General features: G+C 41.3%; 1 protein-coding gene across 3 annotated transcripts in view; it reads right to left on the minus strand.

Annotated features, from left to right (window-relative positions):
* LOC114664227 (chromobox protein homolog 3-like) overlaps positions 1 to 19,392 on the minus strand; it is a 105,043-nt gene that overhangs the window by 67,324 nt on the left and 18,327 nt on the right. Inside the window, exons 3-4 of one of the 3 annotated variants that reach the window (XM_028818255.2) lie at positions 16,141 to 16,281; positions 14,319 to 14,396 (exon numbers count right to left, since the gene is read on the minus strand). The exons of 1 other annotated variant lie outside the window; for it this stretch is intronic. In XM_028818255.2, the coding sequence (XP_028674088.2) occupies positions 14,319 to 14,396; positions 16,141 to 16,281 (219 nt within the window). The remainder of the gene's footprint in view (positions 1 to 14,318; positions 14,397 to 16,140; positions 16,282 to 19,392) is intronic. One more of the 3 variants, XM_028818256.2, reaches the window with a different exon arrangement.

Raw genomic sequence — 19,392 nt, forward strand, 5'->3', positions numbered from 1 at the left:
TTCCATGACCGCTTTGCCCGAGCTTCCATGACCGCTTTGCCCGAGCTTCCACGACTGCTTTGCCCGAGCTTCCACGATCGCTGCCGATGTATTGCATCCTTCCGCGCAGGCACTGCAGGCAGTCGTTAGTCACTGCGCTTAACTTAAGCACGTATCGCGGCAATCTTTCTTCATTACGAATTAAATCACGTACGTATCACGGCAGTCGTCCTTTTAAGTTAAACTCAATATTTTTTTTATATCATGGCTTCTAAAAAAAGCAGGAAGGTGATTTCTGTTGAAATGAAACAGGAAATAATTAGAAGGAGTGAATGTGGGGTAAAACAGTGTGACCTCGTCAAAGAGTTTGGCCTCAGCAAGACCACCATTTTCACCATTTTGACAAATAAGGATGCAATCAAATCAGCCAAAGTAGCCAAAGGAGTATCAAAACTATTTCATGAAAAACATAGGTTTTCAATCCACGAGGAAATGGAGAGGCTATTAGCGATTTGGATTAAGGACAGGCAGGTGAAAGGTGACGTAACAACCCAAGATATTATCTGTCACAAAGCCAAGAGAATTTATGACGATCTAAAGAAAAACGTCCCTGGAAGTAGCAGCAATCAAGATAATGAAGAAGAATTCAAAGCCAGCAGGGGGTGGTTTTTTAGATTTAAGAAAAGGTGTGGAATCCACAGCGTTACTATGCATGGTGAGGCTGGCAGTGCTGACAAGAAAGAAGCAGAAAAGTTCTCTATTAACTTTCAAAAATGTATTAAGGATGAAGGATACTGCCCACAACAAGTGTTCAATGCCGATGAAACGGGTCTTTTCTGGAAAAGAATGCCGAGCAGAACCTTCATTACAAAAGAGGAGAAGAAATTGCCAGGACACAAAGCCATGAAGGACAGACTTACCCTTATGTTTTCGTCTAATGCCAGCGGAGACCTCAAGATCAAACCTCTATTGGTTTATCACTCTGAAAATCGCAGAATTTTCAAGAAAAATAACGTTATTAAGTCCAAACTGCCCGTCCATTGGAAGTCCAATCAAAAAGCCTGGGTGACCCAAGTTATCTTCAACGAATGGATTCTGGAAACCTTTGCTCCTGCCGTGAAGAAATTCTTGCTGGAAAAAGAACTGCCGCTCAAAGCCCTTCTGATACTTGACAATGCCCCTTCTCACTCAAAAGACCTAGAGGAAATATTGCAGGAAAATTATCCTTTTATCAAGGTGCAGTATTTGCCACCAAACACCACATCCATTCTTCAGCCAATGGATTAGCAAGTTATTGCGAACTTTAAAAAACTCTACACTAGAGCCCTCTTTAATAAGGTGTTTGAAGAATGCGAGTTTGGTGGAGACAATATGACTGTCCGAAAGTTTTGGAAGGAGAAATTTGATGTCCTTATGGCAATACGACTTATACAGAAGGCCTGGGAAGAAGTGTCACAAAGGACCCTCATTTCTGCTTGGAAGATGCTTGTGCCTTCGTGGACCCAGGAAGAAGCAGTAGTTGATGACACAGAAGTGGTGAAGGACATCATCACAGTGGCCCAAAGGTTGGAATTAGAGGTAGAGGAAGAGGATGTAGAGGAGCTTATTGAGGAACACGAAGAAGAGCTGACAACTGAAGAGCTCCAAGCACTTCTGGTCCAGCAACAGGACAATGCTCAAAGGGAAGCGTCATCTGATAACGAGGAGCAACAATCAAACAATCAACCAATCCCAACTGCTGACATCAAGAACATCCTGGTCAAATGGAAAGCAGTTCAGGAGTTTACCAATGCCCACTAACCGGATTCAGCTGAAGCAAACAGGATCAACGATCTTTACTCCGATACTCTTGTCCGTTATTTCCGGCAGATGTTGAAGAAAAGAGAAAAACAAACGACTTTGGACAGGTTTTTCATGAAACCATCGGCCAAAAAGCAGAAAATGGATGAAGATGTGCAAGATTCGGTAGACTCTACTTAGTCTGTCTTAAAATTAAAAAAATGTGTTTTTTTTAAAAAAAATTATGTTTTTAGATGTATCTAAATAAAAATAATAACAAAAAATTTATCTTTTTTTATGTCATCTTAGCATATTTTATGCTACAGAACGAATTATTTTTTTTAACATGTATTGTTATGGGAAAACGCGTTTCACATAACGAACTTTTCGCATAACAAACTTGCTCCTGGAACGAATTAAGTTCGTTGTGTGAGGCACCACTGTATTGGTATTCCACACTAGCTACATAGGGAGAAATACAATTTCTGCCTTAATAATCAAATTACTTCTTAACTCTTTTAGACATTGTTTCCTTATTATACTGCTTATTATACTGGTGGAATCACAAACTGCTTTCTGCCGTGTGTTGTGGCAATAATGTTTGGATACCTCCTTGTATTTTTCAATAAGAAATAACTAAGAGCTTGCAATTTCTTTAAAAAAAAATGGAAAAAGCTATATACACTTTTTGGAGTATTAACAGGCCTCTGTGTATTTTGGTTTGGAATTATTGGTTCTGAGAATGAATGAAAATGTTTGGTATTTTTCTGTGTGCTCTGAACAAGAAAAAAATTTTGTTTGTAATAATGTTTTGATTCTATAAATGTTGTGCCACCATTTTCCTCTTATGCCAAAAATTCAGTTCCTTGTTTGGATTTCAACTGGAAAAACATATAAACGTTGTGAACTAAACTGAAAAAATTAGCTTGTTTCTGTTCAAACATCTTTTTTGTGAAAGTCATTTTAGCCATTAAGTTTTAGTGCTTTACAGTGGGACCACTTTACCACTAATGGTTGTAAAATCTGAAAAGTCAGAATGCCCTTGCACTGTAATGAGATTTGTATTACCTAAGAAATGGGCAAATACTGTACTTTTTTTAGAGTGTGAAATAGTGTTTTTGTTTTAAGGTATGATTTGAACTATATTTATGTAATTTTGCTCTTAAACTATTTTTTTTTTAATGTTGCTTTTTTATATTTCAACATGTCATTCTTTATACCACTCCAGTGCATAAACAAGACAAGTGTTATCTCTTAAATATTCATATTTACCCTAATAATATTTGTGGTTTAGTTTCTCTAGGAGGTTTTATCGTATGTGAAATAAATTACTGGTCATTTTTTTTTTTTTTTTGCTTTGTTGAGTGCATGTGTTATTTTTAAATGTGTTAAATATCTCAAGCAAAATGGTGATTTAAAAAATCTATTTTTTCTTTTTCAGTTCAACTTGAAGTTTCGTTCCATAATTATAGTAGTATACTTCGTTGTAATTTATCACATAATTCCAAAGCTGATTTAAGTTGTCATTTTGTTCTTCAAATATTGGTTTGTGTATGTTAATGATACTTTTGTTTGGGATTCTGTTCTGCAGTTAGAATCTTTCTTTTAGTGTATGCATTGTTAATCACATGCCTTGATAAACATTGCATTTCTGAATACAAATTACATTGACTGTTTGTTTTTCTACCTTTTATAGTAGTTACTGTTTATAAAAACTGATTACATGAAACTTTCATACATGCCCTATGTATACTCAGAGCTAATTTCCACAAATATGTATTCTTATTTTTATTGAAAATGTGTATGGTGATTTAACAGTCACTTTTCAATGTTCAGCTTGATTTTAACTGTCAAAATAAAGTTATGGCAACAAACATCTTTATATACATTTTCCCATAAAATTTAGTAGGTAGAGAATCCATAGTGCCACTTTTATAACATTTGCAGAGCACCATCTACGGGAATGTATTTTGTAATGTATATAGTATCAAAATGCATTACTGTAAATGCTTTGATGCAGCATTTGTTGGAATGATTAATACAATGCATATATCTCTGTTATATGCAATTTGGTATGGAATTTGTAAAAGGAGTATTAATGTTTGTGATGTGCCATCTGTTGGAATGACAGACATGGCAACTGAATAGACACACAGATACTATTCCTTTTATTAAGGTAGGATGCTGTGTAATATGACAGTGTCTAATAGTAGAATTGAGTATTCTGTGATAATAAGATCTGGGCCACTGCAAAAACAGTGGTTGATGAGGATACACAAATACTAGATGTTAAGAACAGTAAATGCTCCAGTGGTCATATGTAAAAGAATGTGTGACAGAAGATTGAGTTGTGGCGAAGAACAGCTCTTCTTACCATAGGGAGGCTGTGTTATGGTACTCTACGCAGACTGGAGTATTATGGTGCAATTATAACAGAGGAAAGGGAGGCAATACAGGGCATCTTCAGTGTTAAGGGAAACCCTTAACTTTTTCATATCACATATGGTAGCTAAAAACCATAAACTTGATGGTTATTTTCACAGCATTCCTGCTGACATGTGAGTTATGGGCAATGTAGAATAATGCAATAATCTTTGTTTTAAACATATTCACCATCCTAAGATCTTTTATATTCTAATTTATATTAGTAGTGTTGTACTTTACCACCAAATATGCCAAAATGTGCTGATAACATGTGACTGTTCTCCTTTGAAGTTAAGAACCCTTTCTTATGACATAAGAACAACACGTTTTAGTGGTTTAATATAGTATTCCATTAAAGTAGCCATAAGTCCTGGGGGCGAGGGAGAAAATTCTTCAGGACATTTAATTTTTCAAGGGAATTTTCCTTTATTACATGCTCATACAACATGCACAATGTACTTCCCTTGCAGCACACAGTTGCATTACATCTTGTGGAGTGAAGCCCTAGTAATGTCCTGTCCTATGTAACCATTGAGGGCTTTTCAAATGTGACAGTGTGACTGTTGACTCAGGCTTTCTGCTCCTTAAGTGATAAATAATTAAGGGCCCAGTATGAGCCTTTCACCTATATACAATTCAACAGTTTTTTTTTTTATAAGGCTAAAGCTTTATTTACCCCAATGCCCAGACATCTGCCTTTTACTTCATAGACTAACCAATATCCTTGACAGTAGATGTGCTGTCAATAAATAAAATTATGTGCTGAGAGCTCCATACCAACTACTTAGAATGATTATAATGATAAAACTTTGTGCAGGTGACGCTGTGGTGTGCAGCCTCACAGCTTCCAAGCCCTGGTTGCTGCATGGGTTTTTCTAGAAGTATTCTGGTGGCCCCCCACATTTCCAGGAGAAATATAACCATTTAATTAGTGTCTAAACTGACCTGGCATTGGCGTGTATTTTTGAGTTCATGTATTGGAATACTGGATATGTCTGCCATAGTCCATTGCATTAATCTCCAGTAATGATATTTACAAAAGTGATGCTTCATAAAATGTTGTCATGTGAATTATTAGTATGTGCAGTTTAGGACTGGCATGCCATCCAGGTTTGTTTTATGACTGATGCTGCTTGAATTTCAAACCTAAAAGGCTACATTTCTACAAAACTCAGTTTTGTGATGTTAACAACATAAAGGGCTCTCAATCTAAAAAAGAGTAACAACAGCAATTTTTGCCACACACATAGCAACCAGTTCACCTTGGACTCAAAGTTTATCATCCTCCAGTGGGACATTCTAAGTTGAAATGAACATCACTGGGGCTTTTGGATTTGAGTTTCTTCTGTTGCTTACCTACTTTTTTTTAATTTATGGAGTGCTTAAATTGATCTCAATACATTACATTTTTCAGAAATATCCAACAGCAGGACACTTAGAACAAACTAATAAAAATGGAGGGTTAGTAATGGTTCATAATTATTGTATTACTTATAATCTTACCTACTAACAAATGGGTGTAGTATGTTCAGCTAAACTGCTGTAATCCGGGTATGCTAGACTAAAGTATCGAGTCTTCCGTCTAGATTTAAATGTTAGATTGAAGGGGCATCTTTCATAAAAGTAGACAGGTTCTTCCACTCGTCTAGTATACTGTAGTTAAAAGCTTGACCTGTTATTTTGTTAATCCTTGGAATCTTTAGTAGGGTGGTATTGTGATTTTAATGTGTGCTATGGTTAATGACAGTTCAGATAGGTAGTCCCTTGGCCATTCAAGGCTTTATATATATATAAATGATTTGTGAAAGTGAATTTTGAAATCCACCCTAAGCTTAGATGGAAGCCAGTGTAACAACTTGAGAACAGAAATTATGTCATCATTCTTTCTGGTTCTTGTAATGATTGCCATCAGTTGGTTTGTACCTCTTGCATCAATGAGACTTGGCTACTCAACCCCTTGTTGCTGGTTAGTGGTTCTTCGCTCTTTGGACCACTGTTGGTAGGTACTCACCATGGCTGATCATGAGCACCGCACAAACCTTACCATTTTGGAAACAGTTGGACCCAGTCATCTCCGTAACAATTTGGCCCTTATCTAAGTCATTTAGGTCTATACACCTGGCATATCTTCTGCATTTAACATATTGCCTACGCATACCTAGCCTCAACATACTGTCTAACATATCCCTGACCATGACTTGTGCTGCTGTTATGAGATAGCCAGAGTCCTTCAGTGGAAGTGATCATAATATACTGCTGAAAAAAATTAAGGGAACACTTAATCATCACAGTCTAACACTAAGTCAGTTAAGCTTCAGGGACATCAGTCTGTCCAGTTAGGAAGCATAACTGATTCTGAATCAACTTCACCTGCTTTGGTGCAAATGAAAGTAACAACAGGTGTACTGATGAGGCAACAGCAAGACAACCCCCAAAAAGGGAATGGTTTTGCAGGGGGCGGCCACAGACAATTGCTCTCTCCTTCCTGACTGATTCTTCCATAGATTTGTATTTTATTAGTGCCCTTGTCACTACAGGTAGCATAAGGTGGTACTGCAGGTTGCACTGGTAGTCATGCTCCGCCTGGATGGCACATTCATAATCTGCCATCGCTAGGAGGTCATGAAAGCATGGGAGTGGATACTAGGAAATGAGTCTTTACATGAAGAGAGCTGGACAGGGCCATAGAAGGGCATCAGCTTAGCAGCAGGACCGGTATCCGCTCCTTTGTGGGAGGAGGAACCCTAGAAAATAACCTCCAACTGGCTACTGGTGTGCATGTTTCTGACCAAATTGAAACAGACTCCATGAGGGTGGCATGAAGGCCCAATGTCCTGAAGCTTCACTGACTTGGTGTTAGACTGATGATTAATGTTTCCCTTAATTTTAATTTCTTTTGAGCAGTTTATTTTAGCTCATCAGTGTAGTCAGGAATCATGCTTCAGGACATTAACTGTAAATGGATTAGGGAATGGGTGATGGAAAATGTCTGGAAACTGAATTTCTTTTTTCCTCATCAGATTTTTAATATGGGATACTTTGAAAAATATGACTTGTATGTACATAATCCCATCCTTACCAACCACTTTTCAGTGATTCTGTCGAGGAGAGTTGGTGATTTTCCTGGAATCCATCCTGAGAGAAATGACAAACCTCCTGGGTGAGGATGCTACTGTTCACCATATCCTTAATACTTTGATGCCATACATACAAACTGGTTTATCAAACCCAGGTTCAGGACAGAGTCTGGTTTGATGAGCATAACAAACCTTACATATGCAGTGCCATTCTCATAATCCTATCATCCATTTAACAAGTTTCCCTGATGTTCAGTTATATTGAAATCTGGGAATGTTGGAGGCCAGGGCAACACTTTAAATTCTTCATCATTTCCCTCAGAACAATGCTTGACAAGAGTTTTCTACTCTTACTATGTTACCCAACATTGTTATGTAAAATGGATTGCACATTCATACTGTAGAATCATTGAAGCTAGTCAATTGTATAACTGAACACACAAACTGTTATTTTGGGGCTCAAATCCCTGTTAAGTGACTTCATATTGGTGTTTTCTTTTAGTGTATTTGGCCACTTTTATTGTATAAAAATTTGAGGGAAATTATTCAGTCAGATCCTGGACTGAAAATTAAACTAAAAAAATAATGTGTATTTTGCTCATACCAAAGTTTAGGAATGTTTTTTCTTTGTGAAAAGGCTATAATAAAAAATATCTAGGTTCGTTTTTAAGCTTTATGCAGTTATTTAATTTAAAGTTTAGCATTTGACAAAAATAGTTTGGATCAGACAAGAAGTTAATCCTGCTGGAGGTGCCTTTTATACTCTTCAGTCTGATACTACTTTCTGGGCTCAGCAAAAAGTGAATCCCAAGGGTAAAAGTGTGATAGATGAAGGTACAAGAACAATACATTTTATTTGTTTGCATTTAGTTTTATTGCATGAAGGATAATTAGAAAGTATGAAAACTTCACAAAATTGAATAAAAATGCATTAGCCTGATGTGCATAGTGGTTGGTATTCATTTACATGAACAGAATAACTCAGTTTAGCCATCTGGGGAAGCATCCTTATACAGTAAATATTGGCATTAAAAGTGTCATGTAACATGTGGAGCCCAATTTCAGCTGCATTTGTAAATTTGGATTTTGCCTCAAAAGATTTAATATGGTATACTTAAACTGCAAGAAATTTACAACCCATATGGAACTCACAAGTGTGTCTAATGCACCTTTATCTATGATGTATCTTGACATGTAATGGAATATAGATATTGGTTGCTTGGCCAGATGTGTTTGTGAATTCTCTGTATATCTGTATGTGTGTGGGTGTGTATGTATACACTCACTGGACACTTTTATAAGTACACCTTACTAATACTGGGTTGGACCCTCTTTTGCCTTCAGAACTGCCATAATTCTTTGTGGCAGAGATTCAACAAGGTGCTGGAAACATTCAATAGGGATTTTGGTCCATATTGACGTGGTAGCATCATGCAGTTGCTGCAGATTTGTTGGCTGCACATCCATGATGTGAATCTCCAATTCCATGACATCCCAAAGCTGCTCTATTTGATTGAGATCTGGTGACTGTGGTGGCCATTTGAGAACAGTGAACTCATTGTCATGATCAATAAACCAGTTTGAGATGATATGAGGTTTGCGAGATGGGGTATTTTCCTGCTGGATGTAGACATCAGAAGATGAGTTCATTGCGGTCATAAAAGGGATGGACATGGTCAGCAATAATACTCAGGTAGGTTGTGACATTTAAACAATGCTCAACTGGTACTGAGGGGCCCAAAGTGTGCCTAGAAAATATTCCCCACGCCATTACACCCCACCACCACCAGCCTGAACTGTTGATGCAAGGAAGGATGGATCCATGTCTTCATGTTGCTGGCACCAAATTCTGATCCTACCATCCAGATGTCACAGCAGAAAGCAAGACTCCTCGGAACAGTCAACGTTTTTCCAGTCTTCAGTTGGTTGTTCTTTGCTGACAGGAGTGGCACCCAGTGTGGTCTCTGGTCTCCTGCTGCTGTAGCTCATTTGCTTCAAAGTTCGACATGTTGTGTGTTCAGAAATACTCTTCTGCATACCTAGGGTTGTAACGGGTGGTTACTTGGGATACTGTTGCCTTTCTATCAGTTCAAATCAGTCTGGCCATTCTCTTCTGACGTCTGGCATCAACAACAGAGAACTGCTGCTTGTTGGATATTTTCCCTTTTTTCGGACCATTCTCTGTAAATGCTAGAGATGGTTGCGTGTGAAAATCCCAGTAGATCATCAGTTTCTGACCAGCCCGTCTGCCACTAACAACCATGCCACATTCAAAGTCACTTAAATCACCTTTCTTCCCCCTTCTGATGTTCAATTTGAACTTCAGCAGGTCATCTTAACAAGGTCTATCTGCTGCCATTTGATTGGCTGATTAGATATTTGCATTAATAAGCAGTTGAATAGCTGTACCTATTACAGTGGCCGGTGAGTGAGTGTGTGTGTGTGTGTGTGTGTATGTGTATATATATTAGTAATTGTAATTGTGAGTGCCACAGTCAATGGATGAGTGTCCCAGGATACGAAGGACAGGCTCTCTGACCAGATGAGAACAAGAATCCTTATCCAACGGGAAGGCCGGTAGATTGGAAAGACCATGGGACAGAAAAGCATCTCGGTACTGTATCCCCTAATATGCCACAGAGCACCATGCCTACGATTCAGGTCCCCTTCAGATACCCACAGGGCATCATGGGAGTTGGAGTTTCAGCATTCAGCCCTGTTGGGTTCTATGGGTACCACCAGGGGGTGCTGCAGGGGGATATGGTGCCAATTTTATGGAACTCCCATCTGACCCAGAAGTACTTCTAACAGACCATGCCCTATCCCCAGAAATACTCCTGGGTCAGAGATAAAAAGAGCCACTCCACCTTGATCAGGCAGTCAGAGCTGGGAGGTGGTGGATGAGGTTTGATGGGAGTGTGAAGGAAGAGGATAATTTTCTGTGCTGTTTATACTTTGATTGTCTTAACGTGTGTGTTAAGGTAAAGTTTATTAATAAGAGGGACTATATTTTAACCCATTACTGATCGGAGTGTGATTGTGCCAGTGACTCATTGGCGCCCCCTACTGGTTACTATATATAAATATACATATATATATATATTATATATATATATATATATATATATATACTGTATATACATACACATTGGTACCTCGGTATACATCCTTAATCTGTTCCAGATCCTTTGACTTATACCAAACAAATTTTTCCCCATAAGAAATAAAGGGAAAATGATTAATCCATTCCCATGAAAAAAAAATCCTATTGTTATTGGCATATTATACATTGATGGGGTTGTACAAAATAATTTAAACACTGCTTAATACTAAAATACATAAATACAAAAGCAATTAGATGAAATAAATTAAAATTTAACCTCACTTTACTTTTTAATAACGTCTTTGTTTTTCACAATCGTAGATACCGTCGTTATCGGCATACGGTATGCAGCCTCCATGTCCCGGATATGCATGCCACCTTCATACTTTTCAACAATCAATTCAAATTTACTCGAAAAAATACAAAATCATGTGAAAATTCACATAGAGTTATAGCGCGGGATGTTCACTGAATGCTAGCAACTGGTGTACTGATGCACGTGGGCAGCATACGGTAGCGCGCAGTGTGACAATGCAGGTCCGCTCCACGCTCCCATACGTCCTTACGGGGAGCCCTGAACCCGACAATGTCGGTAATGTCACCGAGATGAGCTGACAAATGAGAACAATTCTCAAATGAAGCCAGGGGTAGTGCAAGAATGCCAAGTGCTTTTATTTAAAAGAAAAATCAGTGTCCAAACAAAAAGTGCAGTGCATCTGGTTTCAATAGATAATTATTTAATACATACCAATAAAAACAAGTGTTCTGTGGGGATAAAAACAACAATAAATAAATCTGATAAAATCCGAGGTTAAAAATGCAGTCTCACTTTTCCGATCACAGCCCACCTGTGCAGGTGCAACTCGCTCCAACTACCTCATTAACTTCCACGCAGTTGTGCAATCGCACCCACGGAGAACTACACAGCTATACGGGGTCAAAACCTGGCTCTTTTTTTGAAGCCACGGACATGCTATACCACAAGCGGTGTTCTGGCACGCAAGTCATATTCCAAACAAAGGTCGTATGCCAAGCAAAATTTTTTGCGTCCAAACAGGACGTATACCAAGTTGGACTTATTCCAAAGCAGATGTACAGTGCATCCGGAAAGTATTCACAGCGCATCACTTTTTCCACATTTTTTTATGTTACAGCCTTATTCCAAAATGGATTAAATTCATTTTTTTCCTCAGAATTCTACACACAATATCCCATAATGACATGAAAAAAGTTTACTTGAGGTTTTTGCAAATTTATTAAAAATAAAAAAACTGAGAAATCACATGTACGTAAGTATTCACAGCCTTTGCTCAATACTTTGTCGATGCACCTTTGGCAGCAATTACAGCCTCAAGTCTTTTTGAATATGATGCCACAAGCTTGGCACACCTATCCTTGACCAGTTTCGCCCATTCCTCTTTGCAGCACCTCTCAAGCTCCAATCAGGTTGGATGGGAAGCGTCGGTGCACAGCCATTTTAAGATCTCTCCAGAGATGTTCAATCGGATTCAAGACTGGGCTCTGGCTGGACCACTCAAGGACATTCACAGAGTTGTCCTGAAGCCACTCCTTTGATATCTTGACTGTGTGCTTAGGGTCGTTGTCCTGCTGAAAGATGAACTGTCGCCCCAGTCTGAGGTCAAGAGCGCTCTGGAGCAGGTTTTCGTCCAGGATGTCTCTGTACATTGCTGCAGTCATCTTTCCCTTTATCCTGACTAGTCTCCCAGTCCCTGCCGCTGAAAAAACATCCCCACAGCATGATGCTGCCACCACGGATGGTACTGGCCTGGTGAAGAGCGGTGCCTGGTTTCCTCCAAACGTGACACCTGGCATTCACACCAAAGAGTTCAATATTTGTCTCATCAGACCAGAGAATTTTCTTTCTCATGGTCTGAGAGTCCTTCAGGTGCCTTTTGGCAAACTCCAGGCGGGCTGCCATGTGCCTTTTACTAAGGAGTGGCTTCCGTCTGGCCACTCTACCATACAGGCCTGATTGGTGGATTGCTGTAGAGATGGTTGTCCTTCTGGAAGGTTCTCCTCTCTCCACAGAGGACCTCTGGAGCTCTGACAGAGTGACCATCAAGTTCTTGGTCACCTCCATGACTAAGGCCCTTCTCCCCCGATCGCTCAGTTTAGATGGCTAGCCAGCTCTAGGAAGAGTCCTGGTGGTTTCGAACTTCTTCCACTTATGGATGATGGAGGCCACTGTGCTCATTGGGACCTTCAAAGCAACAGATATTTTTCTGTAACCTTCCCCAGATTTGTGCCACGAGACAATCCTGTCTCGGAGGTCTACAGACAATTCTTTTGACTTCATGCTTGGTTTGTGCTCTGACATGAACTGTCAACTGTGGGACCTTATATAGACAGGTGTGCGCCTTTCCAAATCATGTCCAGTCAACTGAATTTACCACAGGTGGACTCCAATTAAGCTGCAGAAACATCTCAAGGATGATCAGGGGAAACAGGATGCACTTGAGCTCAATTTTGTGCTTCATGGCAAAGACTGTGAATACTTATGTACATGTGCTTTCTCAGTTTTTTTATTTTTAATAAATTTGCAAAAACCTCAAGTAAACTTTTTTCACATTGTCATTATGGGGTGTTGTGTGTAGAATTCTGAGGAAAAAAACAAATTTAATCCATTTTGGAATAAGGCTGTAACATAACAAAATGTGGAAAAAGTGATGCGCTGTGAATACTTTCTGGATGCACTGTATGTATATATATACAGTGGAACCTCGAGATACGAACAGCTCTGTATACGAGAAATTCAAGATACAAGGAAAGTGAGCGAAAAATTCAGATCTAAATACGAGCATTGGTTCGCGTAACGAGCCAGGCTGTGGGTATAGCTCGCGGCTTAGTGAGGGGGCGTGGTAGCTGTAGCAAGCCGCAGGGCGATCTGCAGTGTGGGCGTTTATCACCTAAGTGCACAGGTGGGAAACTGCCCACATCCATGATTGTTCCTGTGGCTGATGGGCTGCAGCTGCCATGTCCTCCCCGCATATATAGAGAAGCGCGAGCCGGTTAAGGGGGAGAAGAAATAAAAGAAAAGAGAGGTGAGAGAACGGAGGGAGGAGGAGGAGGAGGCGGCAAGCAGGCAGACAGGCAGCAGCAGTAGGAGAAAGTCGGTGCGGGAGAGCGAGCGAGTGCAGGCTCGCGTGTAGCTGAACAGTGAGCTGAACAGGCAAGCCAAACAGCTGAAGCAGGACGGTGTAGAGAAGGTCAGCTGCATTAAGAGTGTCTCGCCTGTTGCAGAGCTCGCATGGGAGAAGCAGGTGAGACGCTGACGCTAACAGAGAAGAAAAACCGGGGATTGTCATCTGTTTTTTAATGACTGCTTCCTGTTGACGTTTTAACCACGTGTTAAAGGATTATTATTCTTGTGTATTTTAAACCTCCACTTCACAACTGTTTTAAGGATTATTTATTTAAAGATTTATTGAATGCTCTACTGCACTTTGGACACCTGTTTTGATTCTTTTAATAATCAGTTATATTATTTACCAGTGTTATTTATTAAAGGTAGACTACAGTATATATTATTTATCACTGTTATTTGTTAGGAAAATTATTTTTATGTTAATATTTTTGGGGTGCGGAACGGATTAACTGGATTTCCATTATTTTCAATGGGGAAGTTTGTTCTAGAAATGAGAAATTCGCTATACGAGCTCAGTGCTGGAACGAATTAAACTTGTATCTCGAGGTTCCACTGTATATATATATATATATATATATATATATATACATATATATATATATATATATATATATGCATGCATGCATGCATGTGTCTGTATCTTTGCATTGCTACATTGTGTTTTCATGTCTCTGTCCTGAATTCTTCTGAGCTTGGCTGCAAGTTGAATCATTTTTACTACTGTATTTTTTTTAACAATCTTCTTTTATTATTACATACCATTGCATATAAAAAGCAAAATGTGAAATACCTGTACAACAGACACATAAGGATGTAGTTCAATGCACTCTGTCTTATTTTTACAGCTGCTTGCCCATATTGAATAGGTCTAAAAGAAAGAGAAAGAATAAAATCAAAAGAATCATTTTATTGTCATGAATCAAAGAATAAAAAATGTGCAAGTAATATAAAAAAATAAGGCAATACATCCATCATGTGTTAGCAAATAATCTATATATATAAAATCCCTATGTGCGTCCAGGTGTCTGTGTGTGGGTGTCTTCTGGTGAAGTGCGCATGCGCGGGGCACGGTGCGATGCGCGATATTACTGTCAGAGAAAGTTAGAGGCGTTTTACGGAAATACAAACCAATATTACTGCGAGAGGAAATTAAAGGTACACAATACAGTGACGCATATTACAGCCACATACAAGCCAGTATTACTGTCGGAGGAGATTAAACACATATTACCGACGCGCACGCCTGTATTACCGCCAGAGAAAATTAAAGGTATATTACGGACGTATATTACGGACGTACAAGCCAGCGGACGTACAAGACGGTATCCTTCAATAAGGGCGCGCACAGGCATCCTTCAATAAGGGCGCGCACAAAAAGGCGAGCCTCAAAAGGACGACCTCAATTGGGCACAGCGAATAAAGGCGCACGTAAATAAAGATCTGCGCCTGTTGCTCTTCACATATTCCAGAGCCATTTGAACTAAATTACCTATGCGCCTTTATTGAATAGAGCCGTACAAGACAGTATTACTGTCACAGAAAATTAAAGACACACAATACACGGCGGCAGCCCACGAAGAACGGTCAGCTCAGCAAGTAAACATCAACAAAAGAAAGAAAAATACGACCAACAAAAAGAATGAGGTCAAAGTCCCTTGCCATTTAATATAGACTGTTCCTACTAATGTTTATGCACTACTGTTCTAGCGCCCGTTATTGTAACGGGCTAAATGAGTAGTTACAAAATAAAGCGATTAACTACTAATTAACTGTTATTTACCACCAAAAAATGGGGCAAAGTGGTCTTGGCTGGCCAGCAGCACAGACTTTTTCCCAGTGGGTCTGGAAGTCCATGACTATGCCTCATCAACATTTACTTAAATCCAAATTAAGGATGGGTCTGTAATTTATTATGTGATTGATTTGGGTTCAGGAGTATCCAGAATAAGAGCATATTTATATCCAAGTGAGCAATCTTGCATGTTATCTTAAACTGGATCAGCTTTATTCTGTGTCAGAACAGTTTAAATACCTTGGAGGTACAGTAACAAAAACTTACAAATCTATGCAAATTCAATTTTGTCAATTTGATGGAAAGTATAAAGAAAAATCTTATTAGATGGTCATCTCTGCAGAAGCACTGTAACAGAATCTGACATCATAAAAATGTTGCTGAACTCAACACTACACATGACTACACACAAGTTTAAAATTACAAGATGCAACTACAACACCCTGCGTGGAGTTTGCATGTTCTCCCCGTGTCTGCGTGGGTCTCCTCCGGGTGCTCCGGTTTCCTCCCACAGTCCAAAGACATGCAGGTTAGGTGGATTGGCGATTCTAAATTGGCCCTAGTGTGTGCTTGGTGTGTGGGTGTGTTTGTGTGTGTCCTGCGGTGGGTTGGCACCCTGCCCGGGATTGGTTCCTGCCTTGTGCCCTGTGTTGGCTGGGATTGGCTCCAGCAGACCCCCGTGACCCTGTGTTCGGATTCAGCGGGTTGGAAAATGGATGGATGGAACTACAACACCAAGGTGTACTGTTTTCAAAAAAAAAAAAAAAAAACTGAAAATATTCCACCTAGTTAAAACTATTTGAAATAGAATGTTACTTACTAGAAATGAAACTACGAATATGAAAAGTAAACAATTTGAAATTCTAAATGATAAGAGAGGTTCGCCTTTGCCTTCTGACAGCGCTTGACACTTCTGTAATACCAAGTAGAGAAATGCAAAGAAAATTCCATGAAGAACAGCCTGCAAAAAAAAAATATATATATATAAATTATATATATATATATATATATATATATGGTTGAAATAGTTTACTGTCAAATAATGCAAAGAGTACGCGACACGTGTTTTGCCCTACACACTCACTGCACTTCCTCTTGGGAATCGAACCTCGGACGTCAGCGCTAGAGGCAAAGCCCCTAACGTTGCGCCATGGCGTGTGGTTCGTTCATTTGACAGCATGTAGATCGGGGTAATTACATTCACGGCATTTGTAGTCTGAATCACAATCTGATTGTATGGGTGGTTACTTACCAGGTAACGCTTGTGGTTGGTAACATCCGCTACGGTGCCCTCTTTCAGTTGCGAGAAGCAGATCATAGCCGACTTGCTGACCAACCACTTCCTCCTTCCCTCTGTCTCTCCCCGATGATGTCAACAATCCCAGCATCCATCACAGTTCCTTCCCAGCAGTCCGTTCACCTACTTCCGGTCCCTCCATATAAATGTTCCCCTCTCCACCATTATGGGGCTGTATATTGAATGCCAGTTTTGAATTCTTTATTTGTACAAAACTTATATTTCTTTACAGTATACGAGGCCGGAAACCCCAAACCTTTATGTGCGTGGACTCGTTCTTTTACAGTGGCGTAGTCGGCAGGATTGAAAAGTGTCCGAAAAATGTCAGAAAGACAGGACCTGAATGACGTTTTGACAGGGATGGCATCCCAGATCCAGAATTTACAATTAGCACACGCTGCGACACAACGGGAGCTGGAGGAAACCAAGGCACGATTAACCGCAGCAGAATCGGTAAGACCGGAGCCCACTTGACCCCCACCTCCTCCAATGGTCCCGCTATCGGACGCGGATGATATTGAGTCATATTTGGGCATATTTGAGAAGACAGCCTCTCGCAACCAGTGGCCGCGGGCGGAATGGGCGTCCATTTTGGCTCCTTACTTGAAGGGTGCCATGCAACGGGCCTATTACGACCTCCCCGAGGAGAAGGCCGCGAATTATGACTTCCTAAAACCAGAGATTCTTAGCTGCTACGGCATCACCACGGACCAGCAGGCGAGTGAGTGGCGAACCTGGCAGTTTGACCCCGAACAACCTGCCCGAGCCCAGGCTTTTGATTTCTGGGGAAAGATGGGTCGCTGGCTAAGGCCAGAAGGTCCCCAGGCTTGCTGAGTAGTGGAGCAGGTGGCGTGCGAGGGGTTAGTGAATGCAATGCTGGGATACCTCGCCCAGCAGGTCCGTAGACATCCTTATAAGGACATGAAAGGACTCCTGGAAGTCCTGGAGAGTCAACTCGCAGCCCACTGAACCGGGGGGTCGGAAAAGCTGGCTCGTGGTGCCCGACAGGGACGGACCAGCCACCCCGAGCCCACCCATTGCGCGGCAGAAGCTCCGGCGAAGCCCCGTGGGGACCGCGGTCACCTGTTGCCTGCCTGTCCTCTGTACCAGCAAGAGCCAATGGACTGCACTTGCGCCACTTCTGTGAGGTACTGTGCTCTGTCAAACCCTCTGGCTATTCCTAATACGGGAGTGGTTCTGGTTAATGGTCATTCCGTGCTTGCCTTGGGAGGTGGCTAAGTTACTCCGCATTAAACATCTGAAAACGTCTGTCTACCACCTGCAAACCGACGGATTGGTAGAGCGTTTTAATCAGACGCTTAAGCAGATGTTACGCAAGGTAGTCAGCGCAGACGGTAGAAACTGGGACGAGCTTTTGCCTTTCGTGCTCTTTGCTTACCGGGAGGTGGCACAAGCCTCCACGGGTTTTTCCCCTTCTGAGCTCCTATATGGACGCCAACCCCGGGGACTTTTGGATATTCTAAAGGAAGGCTGGGAAATGGAGGCTATGCCCAGCACTAATGTTTTGGAGTACATCGCGCAACTGCATGATAGGATGAATAAGATTCGGCCCATCCTAAAAGACCATATGGTTCGTGCTCAAACAGCACAAGCCTGGTGTTACAATCGGAATGCTGTCCTCAGGGAATTCCACCCTGGGGACCGTGTGATGGTGCTCGTGCCCACGTCCCACTCCAAAGTACTGGCTCATTGGCAGGGCCCATATGAGGTAAAGGAGTGAAAGGGGCTGGTGGATTATTTGGTGAAACAGCCGAATCGTCTGCCGAGCAAGAAGGTGTATCATGTGAACTTATTAAAGCCGTGGAGAGATCGGGACGAGGCTCCGCCCTCCAGTACAGCCCTCTCCCTTTTCGCAGAAAAACCAGCCCTTAACCTCGGTCCAGACCTAACACCACTCCAACGGCAGGAGCTGGAACAAGCGATCTGGGCCGTCCCCAAAGTGGTTAACGAGTCACCTGGCCGTACTTCACTGATTGAGCACGACATCATTACTGAGCCGGGGGTGGTAGTCAGGGAGAGACCCTATCGCCTCTCGGAGGCAAAACGTGCAGAGGTGGAGCTTGAAATCCAGCGGATGTTGGACATGGATATCATTGAGGAGAGTTATAGTCCCTGGTCCAGTCCTATCGTCCTCGTTTCTAAACCAGATGGTTCCTGGAGATTCTGCAATGACTTTAGATGTCTGAACCAGGTCTCCAAATTCGATGCCTATCCCATGCCTAGGGTGGATGACCTACTGGAGCGCTTGGGTAAGACACAATACTTGACTACATTGGACATGACTAAAGGGTACTGGCAAATTCCCTTAACGGCATCCGCAAAGGACAAAACAGAGTTTAGTACCCCTAGTGGACACTGGCAGTATAAGGTCCTTCCATTTGGACTGCACGGGGCCCCCGCGACCTTCCAACGTCTGGTAGACAGAGTGCTCCGGCCCCACCAGCCCTACTGTGCTGCCTACTTGGATGACGTGGTCATTTATTCCGGCACCTGGGAGGAACATATACTGCAGGTGTACGCCGTCCTTGCAACGCTAGCGAAGGCCGGTCTCCGCATCAATCCCCGCAAGTGTTTCTTCGGCTTGAAGGAGGCCAAATATTTAGGCTACCCAGTGGGGCAGGGACAGGTGAAACCACAATGTTCCAAAATAAAAGACATCCTTGAATGGCCCTGTCCGAGTACCAAGAAACAGGTGCAAGCCTTCTTGGAGTTAGCGGGGTACTACCGCTGGTTTGTTCCCCGCTTCTCTGAAAG

The sequence above is a fragment of the Erpetoichthys calabaricus genome, chromosome 13 (genome assembly GCF_900747795.2).
Source record: "Erpetoichthys calabaricus chromosome 13, fErpCal1.3, whole genome shotgun sequence".
Classification (NCBI taxonomy): domain Eukaryota; kingdom Metazoa; phylum Chordata; class Cladistia; order Polypteriformes; family Polypteridae; genus Erpetoichthys; species Erpetoichthys calabaricus.